Source organism: Plecotus auritus, assembly GCF_963455305.1.
Source record: "Plecotus auritus genome assembly, chromosome: 2".
Taxonomy (NCBI): Eukaryota; Metazoa; Chordata; class Mammalia; order Chiroptera; family Vespertilionidae; genus Plecotus; species Plecotus auritus.
In genome coordinates, this window is record NC_137771.1 from 104,507,451 (window position 1) to 104,522,742 (window position 15,292).

General features: G+C 39.7%; 2 protein-coding genes across 7 annotated transcripts in view; one reads left to right on the forward strand and one right to left on the reverse strand.

Moving 5' to 3' along the window:
* CCDC138 (coiled-coil domain containing 138) overlaps window positions 1–15,292 on the reverse strand; it is a gene marked incomplete at its 3' end in the record, with an annotated part of 288,926 nt that overhangs the window by 146,098 nt on the left and 127,536 nt on the right. For 5 of the 6 annotated variants that reach the window (XM_080657466.1, XM_080657465.1, XM_080657464.1 and 2 more), the window contains exon 11: window positions 10,708–10,824. The exons of the other annotated variant lie outside the window; for it this stretch is intronic. In XM_080657466.1, the coding sequence (XP_080513592.1) occupies window positions 10,708–10,824 (117 nt within the window). The remainder of the gene's footprint in view (window positions 1–10,707; window positions 10,825–15,292) is intronic. 6 annotated transcript variants of the gene reach the window in all.
* Window positions 6,208–7,024, forward strand: LOC308240936 (cyclin-G1-like; the record flags this gene model as incomplete). The annotated part of the gene is made up of 1 exon (XM_080654417.1): window positions 6,208–7,024. The coding sequence occupies one exon, from the start codon at window positions 6,208–6,210 to the stop codon at window positions 6,964–6,966; it is 759 nt and encodes a 252-aa protein (XP_080510543.1). The 3' UTR covers window positions 6,967–7,024.

Here is a 15,292-nt window from a genome sequence, read left to right on the forward strand (position 1 = left end):
CACGGGTGGCTTTCTCCCAGACAGAGGTGCTCACAGGGGTCATTGTTCCTGTACTGGACCTTCCCATTACAGAGCTGACTGGCAACCTTATCTGAGTTTCCATTGGCTTGGCTCACACTGTTCACTCCACCCTGGGGATTCCCTGAGATCCCATCCCATCCAACTTGCAGCCCCACCTATGCTGTTTGCAGCAGCCTTTCCATATGAATGACCTGCCCTGGCTCAGGCGTCATACTTTCCTAAAATCTCTTAAACAAGCAGCAGTTGGTGTCAGCATGCCATATACCTATCAATAAGAGGCCCAAGACCTGCACTAGCACCAGCCTGCCTTGTTTCATAGCTGGGCCTCCTCTGGGCACTTCCAAGCCCAATATAAATAGCAGCCATCTGAAGATTGCTTAGTAGCTCCTGCCAGGTCACCCCAGGCAATGGCTGACTTTGAACCTCCTGGGAGGCCCAGAGCCAGTGCATGTGGCTTCAGACCATATCAGATTACAACTCTATACATCCACAAGCGACACAATCAAGGGGCAGTCTCAGTAAATACCAAAGCCCCACTAAATCAAGTCCTACTCCACACAGGTGCAGTTGCAGGTGGTCTTCAGAGCCAATTGGCCTGAGGAGTCAATTCTTCCCAGTGATGCCAACAGCAATCATAGCTCAACTATAACAAGACTGTGCACACAGCCTACATAGGGATGCACCTAGAGTGCACAGCTCAGGCGACTGGGGAGGATGAGCCACTGGGCCCTACAGGACACCTACTACACAAGGCCACTCTACCAACTCCAGGAGACATAGCAGTTTACTTAAGATATAGAAACAAACACAGGTAAGCAGCCAAAATGTGAAGACAAAGAAATATGCCACAAATGAAAGAATAAAAAACACTCCAGAAAAAAAAACCTAAATGAAATGGAAGCAAGCAAACTACTAGATACAGAGTTCAAAATAATGGTTAAAAGGTTGCACAAGGATCTTAATGAGAGCTTCAAGGAACTTAGTGAGGTTTTGAAGGAGCTTAGTGAGAATTTCAAGGATCTTAATAAGAATTTCAAGGAAATTAGTGAGAACATCAACAACATAAAAAAGGACCAGTCAGAAATTAAGCATACACTAACTGAAATAAAGAATAATTTACAGGGCATCTACAGTAGATTAGAGGATTCTGAGAATCAAATCAACGATTTGGAATATGAGGAACCAAAAACACCCAATCAAAAGAGCAAAAAGAAAAGAGAATAAAAAAATATGAACATAGTATTAGGAGCCTCTGGGACAACTCTAAGCATATCAACATTTGCATTATGTGGTTGCCAGAAGGAGATAAAAGAGAGCAAGATATTGAAAACCTATTTAAGGAAATAATGACAAAAAAACTTTCCCTACCTGGTGTAAAAAATAGATTTACAAGTCCAGGAAGCACAGAGAACCCCAAACAAGAGGAATCCAAAGAGGTCCACACCAAGACACATCATAATTAAAATGCCAAGGGCTAAAGTTAAAGGGAGAATCTTAAAAGCAGGAGGAGAAAAGCAGTTAGTTACCCACAAGGGAGTTCCCATATGACTGTCAGCTGATTTCTCACCAGAAACATTGCAGGCCAGGAGGGAGTGGCAAGAAATATTCAAAGTGATGTATCACAAGAACCTACAACCAAGATTACTCTACCCAGCAAAGCTATCATTTAGAATTGAAGGTCAGTCAGATAAAGAGCTTCACAGACAAGAAAAAGCTGAAGGAGTTCATCACCACAAAACCAGTATTACATGGAATGTTGAAGGGGGGAGGGAGGAGGAGGAGGATCACAAGGAGGAGAAGGAGAGAAGAAGAGGAAGAGGAAGAAGAGGAGGAAGATGAAGAAGAGAAGAGGAAGAAGAGGAAGAGAAAGAGGAGGAAGAGGAGGAAGAAGAGGAAGAGGAGAAAGAGGAAGAAGAAGAGGAAGAGGAGGAAAGAGGAAGCAGACGAATAAGAGGAAGAGGAAGAAGAGAAAGAAGAGGAAGAGGAAGCAGAGAAAGAAGAGGAAGAGGAGGAAAAGGAGGAAGAAGAGGAAGAGGGAGAATAGAAAGAGGAAGAGGAGGAAGAGGAAGAAGAGGAGGAGGAGCAAGAGGAGGAAGAGGAAGAGGAGGAAGAGGGAAAGGAGGAGGAGGGGGAAGGAAGAGGAAGAAGGAAATATATGAACAATAAAATGGCAACAAATACATATCTATCAATTGAATCTAAAAATCAAAATAAACGAGCAAGGAATCAAATAAACTGATGAATCAAATAGAACCAGAGGCATTGAAACATGGAACAGACTGATGAATTTCAGAGGGAAGATGGTGGCAGGAAGAGATTAACCAAGAACTTATATGCATATATGCATTACCTATGGACATAGACAATACGGTGGTGAAGGCCTGGGGTGGGGAGGGAACTGAGTAGAGGGGGGAAAAGAGGGAGTGGAAATGGTGACATCTGTAATATTCAACAATAAAGATTTTTTTAAAAATAAAAAGTAAAATAACCATGACCAATATGAAAAGAGCATTAAGGAAAAAGTAGGCGACATACAAGAGCAGATGGAAATCCTAAAAAAGAATTTAAGAAATACCAGTGCCCTGGCCAGGGTGGATCAGTGGATAGAGCATTAGCCCATGTGCTGAAGTCATGGGTTCAATTCAAGGTCAAGGGCGTATTTGGGTTGCAGGTTTGATCCCCAGCCATGGTCAGGGTGCATGCAGGAGGTAACCAATAAATGTCTCTCTCACATTGATGTTTCTCTCTCTCTCCTTTGACTCTATCCCCCTCACTCCCTCCTTTCCACTATCTCTAAAAAGCAAGATCAAAAACAGCGTAAATAAAGAATGCATATGAAGGCTACCGGACTGGGTGGCTCAGTGGGTTGGAGTGTCATCCCGGACACTAAAAGGTTGCAGGTTGGATTCCCATTCAGGCTACATACATAGGTTTCAGGTTCGATCCCCAGTTGGGGCATGTATGGGAGGCAACTGATTGATGTTTCTCTCACATATCAATATTTTTCTCTCTCTCTCTCCTTTCCTCTTTCTCTGATGTCAATTGAAAAAAAATTTTTAAAAGAATGCCTAGCTTGAACATTTCTCAATAGAAACTTCAAAAACTGAAAAGCAAACAGAAAAAATTAGACTGAAAAAAAAATGAAAATCCAGAAAGTATGGGACAATTACAAAAGGTATAGTTAACATATTATGGGAATGCCAGAAGGAAAAGAGAAAAATAGAAGAAATATTTGAAGCAATAATGACTGAGAATTTCTACCAAATTAATATTAGAAATAAAACCACAGAACCAGGAAGCTCAGAGAATGCCAAGTAGAATTTTAAAAACGACAACAACAAAACACCTACACCAAGGCATATCATATTCAAACTACAAAAAATAAAAGATAAAGAAAAAAATCCTAGCCTGCCTGGCATGGCTCTATGTTAGAGCATTGACCTATAAACCAGGAGGTCACGGTTTGATTCCCAGTCAGAGCATATGCCTGGATTAGGGGCTTGCTCCCCAGTGTGGGGCATGCAATCAATGATTCACTCTCATCATTGATGTTTCTATATATATCTCTTTCTCCCTTCCTTTCTGAAATCAATAAAAATAAATTTAAAAAATAAGAAAAAAATCCTAGGAAGACCCTGGCCAGTGTGGTTCACTGGATAGAATGTCAGCCCATACACTGCATGGTTGTGGGCTCGATTCCCGATCAAGACCACATACCAGGGTTGCAGGTTTGATCCATAGCCCTGATAGGGGCACATGCGGGAGGCAACCAATAGATGTGTTTCTCACATTGATCTTTCTCTCTTTCTCTCTCCCTCTCACCCTCTCTCTCTTTCCCTCCCTCCCTGCCTTGCACTCTCTTAATAACAATGGGAAAAATATGCTCGGGTAAGGATTAACAAACAACAACAGCAATGCCTTGGCTGGTGTGGCTTACTTGGTTGAAGCATCATTCTATACATCAAAAGGTGGAAGGTTAAATTCCTAGTCAGGGCACATACCCAGGTTTTGGGTTACATTCTCAGTTGGGGCATGTGCAGGAGACAACCGATCGATGTTTCTCACATCGATGTTTGTCTCTCTTTTCTTCCTCCCTTTCTCTCTCTCTCTCTCAAAAAAAAAAAAAAAGTTTTTAAATCAACAAATTTTTAATAAAAATCTCTCTATATAAAAGCCTGAACAACCAGTCTGCCCCTGGTGGTCAGTGCGGTCACTATGATGTGCACTGACCACCAGGGGCAGATGCTCAATGCAGGAGCTGCCCCCTGGTGATCAGTATGCTCCCACAGCCAACCACCCCTGGCTGGCCAACCTCCCACAGTTCTTCCCCCAGCCAGCCGCCACCCCCTATCGGCCACAAAGGGGGTAGCCAGCCAGCCAACCTCCTGCAGTCCCTCCCCCTGGCCGGCCAACCTCCCCCGTTCCCTCCCCTCAGCCGGCCGGCCCCCTTGATTGGCCCAGATCACCCTCCAGGCTGAGGGACCCCACCCGTGCACAAATTCATGCACCGGGCCTCTAGTGAAATATAACATGAAATAACAACAGCAACAAAGTATTCAGTTATGCATGTGTACACGTACGTACACACACACACACACACACACACACACACACACGCTTATAGATAAGTAAAATAAATGACATAATAAATAATATAATGGAATCAGGACAGGAGGAAGGAATTACAAATATTTTGTTATTATAAAGTACTCACACTATATATAAAGCTGTATATTGTAATATGTGAAGTGGACTCAGTTTAGTTATAAATTTATATTGGAAACTCTAGATAACCACTAAAAAAGTAAAAATAAAATAAAAAGAAGCACAGTTGACATGTTGACAACAGAGTAAAGTACAATCACATGAAATGTCCAATTAAAACTGTAAAAGGCAGAAAAGAGTGGAAGGAAAAAAACAGGACAAAGAAAAATGTCAATGAATAAAAGATAGTAACAACTATGATAGATAATATCAATAATCACTTTAAATAACAAAAGTCAAAATATACCAATTAAAAGACTATAAAAGTGAATTAAAATACAAGACCAAACTATACATTGTCTACAAGAAACTTACTTTAAATACAAAGGCACAAACAGATTGAAAATAAATGTATAGAAAGATATACCATGCTAACATTAATCAAAAGAAAGCAGAAATGGTTATCTTAATTTCAGACAATACAGATTTCAGAGCAAGTAAAGTTACCAGGGAAAATAGGGGCATTACATAATGATAAGAGGATCAATTCTCCAGAAATACATAACAATACTTTAGGTACAGTGATCACTTTTTATTTTATTTCATGTTTTTATTGAGAGAGAGAGGAAGGGGAGAGAAAGATAGAAACATTGATGAGAGAGAAACATCCATCAGCTGCCTCCTGCACGCTCCTATTGGGGATAGAGCTTGCAACCCAGGCACGTACCCTGACTGGGAATTTAGCTGTGACCTTGTGGTTCATAGGTCGATGCTCAACCACTGAGCCACACCAGCCAGGCACTGATCACTTTTTGATATGTCAAAGGCATGATCTGTGATAAGCTGGAATTCATCAAAATTAAAACCTTCTAGCCCTTGCTGGTTTGGCTCAGTGGATGGAGTGTCGGCCTGCGCACTGAGGGGTCCCAGGATCGATTCCAGTCAAAGGCACATGCTCGGGTTACTGGCTCAGTCCCCAGTAGGGGGTGTGCAGGAGGCAGCTGATAAGTGATTCCCTCTCATCATTGATGTTTCTATATATCTCTCTCCCTCTCTCTTCCTATCTGAAATCAATAAAAATATATTTAAAAATTTTTAAAACCTTCTACTCTATGAGAGATAATATTAGGAGAATGAGAAGGTAAGGCATTGATTGGAAAGAGAAAATATTTGGAAAAGACACATCTGATAAAGTACTGTTATCCAAAACATAATCTATGAATCAGAAAACAAGACCCATATATATGCTGTCTATAAAAGGTCCCCCTCAGGCCTTCGGCTACGAGCTGACCCTGAGGAGGGCAGTGTTGTCTAGGTGGCACCAGGGAGACCTCCACTCAGGACAGCTCCCCCTCCCGGGCCTGCCCCCTCTTGCCCAGAAGTCCTCTCGCCTCTAGGACTTCTCGGATCTGATATCGTTGGCGGAGGTGCGAGTAGGCCTAGGGAGGGAGATTAAGCGAAGGAGCCGCATTCGCGATCAAGATGATAGAAGTCCTCACAACGACTGACTCTCAGAAACTGCTACATCAGCTGAATGCCCTGTTGGAACAGGAGCTGAAATGCCAGCCAAAGGTCTGTGGCTTGAGACTCATTGAATCTGCTTACGATAAAGGCCTCAGGATGACTGTAAGACTAAGAGACTTGGAAGTGAAGGATCTTCTTAATCTAACTCAGTTCTTCGGCTTCGACACAGAGACATTTTCTCTAGCTGTGAATTTACTGGACAGATTCCTGTCCAAAATGAAGGTACAGCCCAAGCACTTTGGGTGTGTTGGACTAAGCTGCTTCTACCTGGCTATAAAATCAATAGAAGAGGAAAGGAATGTTCCATTGGCAAGTGACTTGATCCGAATAAGCCAGTATAGGTTCACAGTTTCAGACCTGATGAGAATGGAGAAGATGGTATTGGAGAAAGTGTGTTGGAAAATCAAAGCTACTACTGCCTTTCAATTTCTGCAACTCTATTATTCACTCATTCAAGAGAACTTGCCATTTGAAAGGAGGAATAGCCTTAATTTTGAAAGATTAGAAGCTCAACTTAAGGCATGCCACTGCAGGATCCTAATTTCTAAAGCAAGGCCTTCTGTGTTGGCATTGTATATCATTGCATTGGAGATCCAAGCACAGAAGTGTGTAGAGTTAACAGAAGTCGTAGAATGTCTTCAGAAACATTCCAAGATAAATGGCAGAGATTTGACCTTCTGGCAAGAGCTCGTATCCAAGTGTTTAACTGAATATTGATCAAACAAGTGCTCCAAACCAAATGTTCAGAAGTTGAAATGGATTGTTTCTGGGCGAACTGCACGGCAATTGAACATACTAGTAGTTACTACAGAATAACCCACATGCCAACAATTCCTGAAATGGTTCCTTAATTGGATTATTACAGCAATAAAAACTTCTCTGAAGCCTTTCACCACAATCCTGAAGGATGGATTCCATGATGTTATAGTGGATTTAAGCTGTGAATCCTCAAACCATCATAACTGGATTAGCATTGATGTTCTCAAATTTGGGAAAACTGCCTAATTAACATTATGCTATAGTGGAATTATGCTTAAATGTGAATTCAGTTAGGACATACAAACAAAGCTAAGTCCATAATATGAAATGTTAATGAAAAGTCTGGGAAGGTAAACTGTGAATCTTCATTTCTAACATTGATCCAACTTTCTATATTGGGTCAGTATATTTAGGAGGTATTAAAAATGGTAACCTACTTAATTAAAATTTTAAATTATGAGGTTTACATCAAAACCAATATTTCACAAATGCACTTTTAAGACATTATAAGGGTCACTATTTTAGGCAGTGAATATGGTTTCTTAGCACCCATAATGGAAGTAATAGATTATCCAGAGATGTGGACTTCACTGCTACATGGGAATTACATTCACATTTTATATGAAGCAAAACTACATACCTGTTAATCCTGGAGTATTACCTTTAACATTTTTCCTATAAGACAGGTGATGTTTGTGTCCAGGAAAAAAAAGTTTTTATGCAAAATCTGCTTCAATATAGTCACATCGAGAAAATTTGTTTTATTGTACTAGTGGTTCAAATTAACATCACTCTGAAAACTTGCTGATTTAACACTCCAGAAGTTTTAACTAAGGACTGTTTTTATAAAACTGCCATTGCTTCTAATTTACAATTCTGTTTAAAATGAAGGGAATATATTTCCACTAATTTTCCCTACTGTGCCAACAGAAGGTCTTAAGTAAATACCCATCTTTATAATCATGAGGTTGCTGAGGTATTGTTGAGGACTTGCTAGTAAGTCAGTGAATATAAGGAGATCTACAGTGTTAAAAGTGTTATAAACCACTCAGTGCAATGTGTAGCCTGAGTCCATCCAACATGATTGTGCCCAATGTTGACATCATGTTATGGATAAATATGCACTGGAATATAAACCAAAGAACCACAGTATATCTCAAACTTTTGTAAACAATATGTTTTGTAGATAACTTTTAAGTTTTCCCAAAAGACTGATACTTTTCAATATTTTAATTACATCCATGTTAATTCTGAGTTTGCAGAGATAACCTGACCAACTACCATTATGTTTTAGTACCAAGGGATATACATTTCAATAAAGAGCTTGAAATGCAAAAAAAAAAAAAAAAAAATCCTATCTAATAAGAGGGAATATGTTAATTGACCCTCATGCAGTTGCAAAGATGGAAGCGCCCACAGCCAATAAGGAGGGAATATGCTAATTGACTGCCCCTCCCTCAAAGATGACGGCGCCCACAGCCAATAAGTAGGGAATATGCTAATTGACTGCCATGCCCTCAAAGATGGCAGCGCCCAGTCCCCTCAGCCCTGCCGGGGTGGCAGGGGCGTGGCTGCTCCGCCCGCCTGCCTCTGGAGTCCCCCAGTCCCTTAGCCCCCAGCCGCCCAGGGCCAGCCCGAGGCACAGGCAAGCCTCGGATGGCAGCTGCCCAGCCGCCCAGGGCCGCCTGAGGCTCAGGTAACCAGGGCTGGCCGAGGCTTGCGCTGCCGGCAGTGGCAGCAGTAGAGGTGTGATGGGGCATCGCCTTCCCCTGATCACCGGGTCATCTCCCGCCCCTGAGGCTCCCTGACTGTGAGGGGGGCAGGCCAGGCTGAGGGACCCCCAGCTCCAGTGCATGAATTTTCATGCACCGGGCCTCTAGTAAATAAATAAAAGGTCCCCCTCAGAACCTAAGACACACACAGACTAAAGGTAAAGAGATGATACAGCTGCTAAGGGATTAATTTATAACTTAACACCAAAAAAATAAATAACCCAATTAAATGATGGTTAATATAAAAAGACTAGAGACTGGTGCATGAAAATTCATGCACTAAAGCGGGGGGGGGGGGGTCCCTCAGCCCGGCCTGCCCCCTCTCACAATCCGGGAGCCATCAGGGGCGGGAGGCAACCCGGCGATCAGGGGAAGGCAATGCCCCATCACACCTCTGCTGCTGCCACTGCCGGCAGCGCAAGCCTCGGCCGGCCCTGGTTACCTGAGCCTCAGGCGGCCCTGGGCAGCTGGGCAGCCGCCATCCGAGGCTTGCCTGTGCCTCGGGCTGGCCCTGGGCGGCTGGGGGCTAAGGGACTGGGGGACTCCAGAGGCAGGCGGGCGGAGCAGCCGTGCACCTGCCACCCTGGCAGGGCTGAGAGGACTGGGCGCTGCCATCTTTGAGGGCATGGCAGTCAATTAGCATATTCCCTCATTGGCTGTGGGCGCTGCCATCTTTGCAACTGTGTGAGGGTCAATTAACATATGCCCTCTTTATTACATAGGATTTTTTTTTTTTTGCACTTGTTCCGATTGATGGCACACATACTTTCTTAGCAGCACTTCAAAACGTATGAAGTAGTGGAAAATTGGGTCTCTGAATGGTTTGCTTCAAAACAAGGAAAGTTCTATTGGGACAGTATCCACAAATTATCTGAAAGATGGGGGAAATGTGTAGCTAGCGATGGACATTACTTTGAATAAACCATTTTTGATGTTTCTCTTGAAATTATCGTGTTTTCTTTGAATACAAAATTAGCCATTATTAACCAGTACACCTGGTACAGATCTGGTCATTTATATATCTTTGTTTGGTAAGACATAATTAAGACCAATAAATTAAAAGTTATATATATATATTGTGTGTGTGTGTGTGTGTGTGTGTGTGTGTGTACACACTAGCATAAACACTCATGTACTTACTCATGTGCAGCATGGCGGCAAAATATCTAGGATACAACCTCAGAAAAAAATATGTTTCCTTAACCTTAACCATCACATTATTTAATTATCATGCAACTCAATCACTGATGGTTAATGCTACTTAATCCTCAATACTGCACTGAGTGGGTTAGCTGTGTGCTTCTTCAATTCCACAAAACCAAGATTAAACTACCTGAGCACAAATTTGTTCTCCTTTTTTAACTAAATGAAAGCTATAACAACATTTATTTATAGTAACTAGGCGGGGGAGAAATTTACAAACCTACTACAGTTTGCACTAATGATTATATATACATGTCATAATTTGAACTAAATGACCCTTACATGAGTAGGTAACATACCATTCATTTTTATAAGATGCTGCAAAAAATTTCTTCTTTGATTAGGTTATCCTAATATTTATCATCCCATTTAGCTAGTGTATTTACTAGCATAAGCACAAGAAATCATTAACTTCTATTAGCTTCAGTAGAATATAAAAAATTATAAATTAAATAATGAGGGAATGACAGTTGATTTTAACTCCTTATTTATACAATTCTGAAACTCAAAACAAAACATTACATACTGAGCCACTTCTATGGCATTGAGAAATAAGACATATGAAAGGAGAAAGAAGAGAAAGTAAGTAAATGAGGCAAGGGAAGCAAGGAGAAGTCCCGAAATATAAACAAAATACATGCAAAAAAAAAGTGAAAGAACGAAATCAAGAAAAATAATACCAAACAGAGTAGTAATTGAAAATAGGTTCCTATTAATAAATTACCAGTGTTCCAGCTTCTAGTTGCCGTAGAGACCAATATATAAATTTTACAAAAGGCTCATGAAGTTTGGCATTCACAAATGGCATCCACTGTAGTTGCTCTGTCATCACAGGCAAAAGCTAAAATTATGGAAAATATAAAAGAACAGAATTTTTTAGATATCTAAAACCAATTTCCAAAAATTATTTTTCCAAAAGAAAAAAAAAAGCGTTCTCTAACAAAAATTACTTTAAAATGACATGCAATACAATATGGAGATATGTATTTGAAATTTTAAATATAGTCATGTGCCACATAAAGATGTTTCAGTCAATGACAGATCTCATATACAATGATGGTCCCATGAGATTATCATCAACAGAGCTACACAATCCCTATCACCTAGTGACTTCATAGCCATGAGGTTTTAGCGCAAAGATTGATTGCTGTGACTGAGATGGCAAACAACTTGAACCTGATGTGGATGAGGATGACCTTGAGGAGTTTGGAGAGGGGGTTCCTGAAGAACTGACTGAAAATGAGTTGTTGGAACTGGAACAGAAATACACAGCAGAAGGGCAAGAGAAAGGGAAACTGCTGAAGAAAAATAAGAACCTCCAGGAAAACTCAGTGAAGGATTTTTATTAATATAGAGGAATGTTAATGGTGTATTATCTGCTTACAAGAAAATCTATGCTGAAAAAAAAGAAGCAAACCACCCTAGACATATTTCTGAAAAGAGTAACACCTCCTCAAGATGAGCCCCAGGCAGGACATTGAGGAGATGTGCCAGGAGGAGGCTTGTCATCATAGGAGAAGACAGCTCCATGTGTGCTACTGCCCTGAAGGCCTTCAGCAGGACAAGATGTGGAGGTGGGAGGCAGTGGCATTGATGATCCTGACCCTGTGCAGGCTGAGGCTATTGTGTGTTTCTTAGTTTTAAACAAAATAGTTTAAAAGCAAAAAGAAAAAGAAATAAAAAATAGAGAAAAAGCTTATAGAATAAGGATCTATATTTTGTGCAGCTATACAGTGTGTTTGTGTTTTAAGCTAAGTGTTAACAGAAAAGAGTCAAAAAGTTAAAAAAAAATTTTAAAGTTTATAAAAAGTAAAAATGTTACAGTAAGCTTAATTTATTATTGAAGAAAATTGGTTTATAAATTTAGAGTGGCCTAAGTGTACAGTGTTTATAAAGTCTACTGCAGTGCACAGTATGTTCTAGGCCATCACACTCATTCACCACTCACTGACTCACATAGAGCAACTGCCAGTCCTGTAAGCTCCATTCATGTCAAGTGCCCTATATGGGTGTACCATTTTTAAATGTTTTATGCCATACTTTTTCTATGTTTATATACACAAATACTTACCATTGTGTTACCATTGCCTACATTATTCAGTATAGTAATATGTTGTACAAGTTTGCAGTCTAGGAGTAGTACCCTATACCACTTAGACTACATGTGTAGTAGTCTATACCTCTAGGTTTCTGTAAGTATATCCCATGATGTTCGCATGATAAAATTGCCTACAATGCATTGATTTAGCATTATTAGCACATCTAGGATTTTTAAAAATATATTCTTATTTATTTCAGAGAGGAGGGGAGAAGGAGAGAGAGATGGATACATCAATGATGAGAGAGAATCATTGATTGGCTGCCTCCTGCACACCCCCTAACTGGGGTCTAGCCTGCAACCTGGGCGTGTGCCCTGACTGGGAATCGAACCCAGGACCCTTCAGTCCACAAGCCAATGCTCTATCCACTGAGCCAACCCAGCTAGGGCTAGCACATCTAGTATTTTAAGGAGATCAATCTAGACAAACATACACTCTGAACCTTAAATGGTTAAATAAATTTATGGTACATATATACACATTAGAAATGATAACGGCATCTATAATTATTATAATGGCCTATTTTGGGGTGATAAAAACAGATTACAAAAGAGCAAATGTAATAAGATCCCATTTATATAAAATATTTCTATATGAATTAACATTGAAAGAGAAATAGAGTGCCCTGGCTGGTGTGGCTCATTGAGCGTTGTCCCGTGCAATCAGGGCACATGCCCAGTCAAGGTGCATGTGGGAAGCAGCTGATCAATGTTTCTCTCACATCAATGTTCTCTCTCCCTCTCCCCCTTTCTCTCTCTAAAAATAAATCAATAAACCATATTTTTTAAAGAGAAAAATATATTGAAGAATTTTTAAAAATATATTAACAGATTATAGTAACTGAGGTGATATTTACTTTCCTCTTTATGTGTTTTGCATAAATATATTAATGTCAATTTGTAAAAATAATAGAAAATTTTTAAAAAGGTGAGTCCCTTATATCAATGTTTTCCAGATGCATCCATTTTGATACCTCAAATCAACTTGTCTAAAAAAAAAAACTTATTAAATTAAGGAAGCTAAAACCCATATCTCCTCCAATATACTTTGAATAAATGCTACCAACATTAAACCAGTTGCAAAAGTCAGAAACCTGGGAGTCAACCTGGACAATCCAACCTTTATACTGGATCCATTACAAAGTCTCATTTGTTTTACCTCCTGAATATTTTCTAAATAGACCACTTCTAATTCCATAGCCACAATTGTAATTCAAGTTACTATCTTATTTCACCTAATTGCAAATTACACTATCTTATTTTACTACATAAGAGTTTCCTAATTATTTTCTAGCATCCACTTCTTTATCCCTTCAATCCTATTGCCATCTAACAGCCGATATAATCTATTTTCTCCTTAAAGCTCTTCATTGGTTTCCTATTAGTAGTTTTCATTATCACTTTCTTGAATGACATTTCATGCAAAATTGAAAATTACAGACACCTAAAGTTGATAAATGCCTAAATTGTACTTTTGTGAATGAATGGAATTTGACAACTAGCCACTATGATAAAATTTTATATGCTTAATCTCTACCCACTCTATATTTTAATATAAGATGTAAAATTGGTAAAAATGAAAGGGATTTGTTTTAGAGAGATATCTTTCAAATGAGACCACACATTTATATACAAGATAAAGTACACGGAATTATCTATAAAGTATTTCTTCAACAAAACAAGGTACACAACACAATAAGGCTACAAGAGAGAGACAGAAAGTTATCTACAAGGGAGTATCCATTAGAATGCTAGCTGATTTCTCAACAGAAATACTTCAGGCCAGAAGAGATTGGCATGAGTATTCAAAGTAATGAAAAGCAAGGACCTGAACCCAAGACTACTCTATCCAATAAGGCTATCATTTAAAATTAAAGGGGAAATAAGAGCTTCAAACAAACCAAAAAATGGGGACTACAGGAGTACATTACCACCAAACTAACATTGCAGGAAATGTTGAAGGGAGTGCTTTAAGAAGAAGAAATTGAGAGAGGGAACATAGATATAAAGAAAAAAAAAAGTCAGTAAATAAGTACCTATCAATTAGCCCTAGCCAATATGGCTCAGTGGATATAGAATGTTGGCCTGTGGACTGAAGGGTCCCAGGTTTGATTCCGGTCAAGGGCATATGCCCTGGATGTGAGCTCGATCCCCAGTGGGGGGCGTGCAGGAGGCAGCCAATCAATGATTCTCTCTCATCATTGATGTTTCTATCTTTCTTTCCCTCTCCCTTCCTCTCTGAAAGCAATAAAAATATATTTAAAAGAATAATAATAATCTTAAATGTAAATGGATTAAATGCTCCAATCAAAAGACAAAGGGTAGATGAATGGATAAGAAAACATGACCCATACATATGCTGTTTACAAGCGATCCACCTCAGAATAAAAGACTCACAGAGAATGAAAGTGAAGGGATGGGGAAAAAATTTCTATGCAAATGTGAACAGAAAAAAAATGCAAAAGCTGACAAAACAGACTTCAAGAGACAAAGAAGGCAACTACATAATCCTAAAGGGATTGATAACAACAAGAGGATATAACCCTGGTAAACATATGCACCCAATACAGGAGCACCTAAATATATAAAAAAGCTCTTGGATGACTTTAAGGGTAGATTAACAGCAATACAGTCACAGTAGAGGACTTTAACACCCCAATGACATCACTAGACAGATCTTCCAGACAAAAAATCAAATAGGACACAGAGACCTTAAACAACACACTAGATCAGATGGATTTAATTGCCATTTACAGAACATTCTACCCCAAAACTGCAGAATATACATTCTTCTCAAGTGCTCATGGGACATTCTCAAAGATAGACTACATATTAGGACACAAAGTAAGTCTTTGTTCAAGAGGACTGAAATCATAACAAGCATCTTCTTGGATCACAATGGCATGAAATTAGAAATCAACTACAGTGAAAGCACCCAAAAATATCCAAACATATGGAGGCTAAATAGCATGTCATTAAACAATGAATGAGTTAGCAAAGAGATCAAGGAAGAAATAAGAAACGTCCTGGAAACAAGCAAAAATGAACACACACAAATAAAATCTATGGAACAAAGCAAAAGCAGTCTTAAGAGAGAAGTTCATAGCATTAGAGGAGTGCAGTCCTCAAGAAACAAGAAAAGACTATAATAAACTAATACTAGAACTAAAAGAATTAGAAACAGAACAAGAAAAGCCCAGAGTCTGAGGGG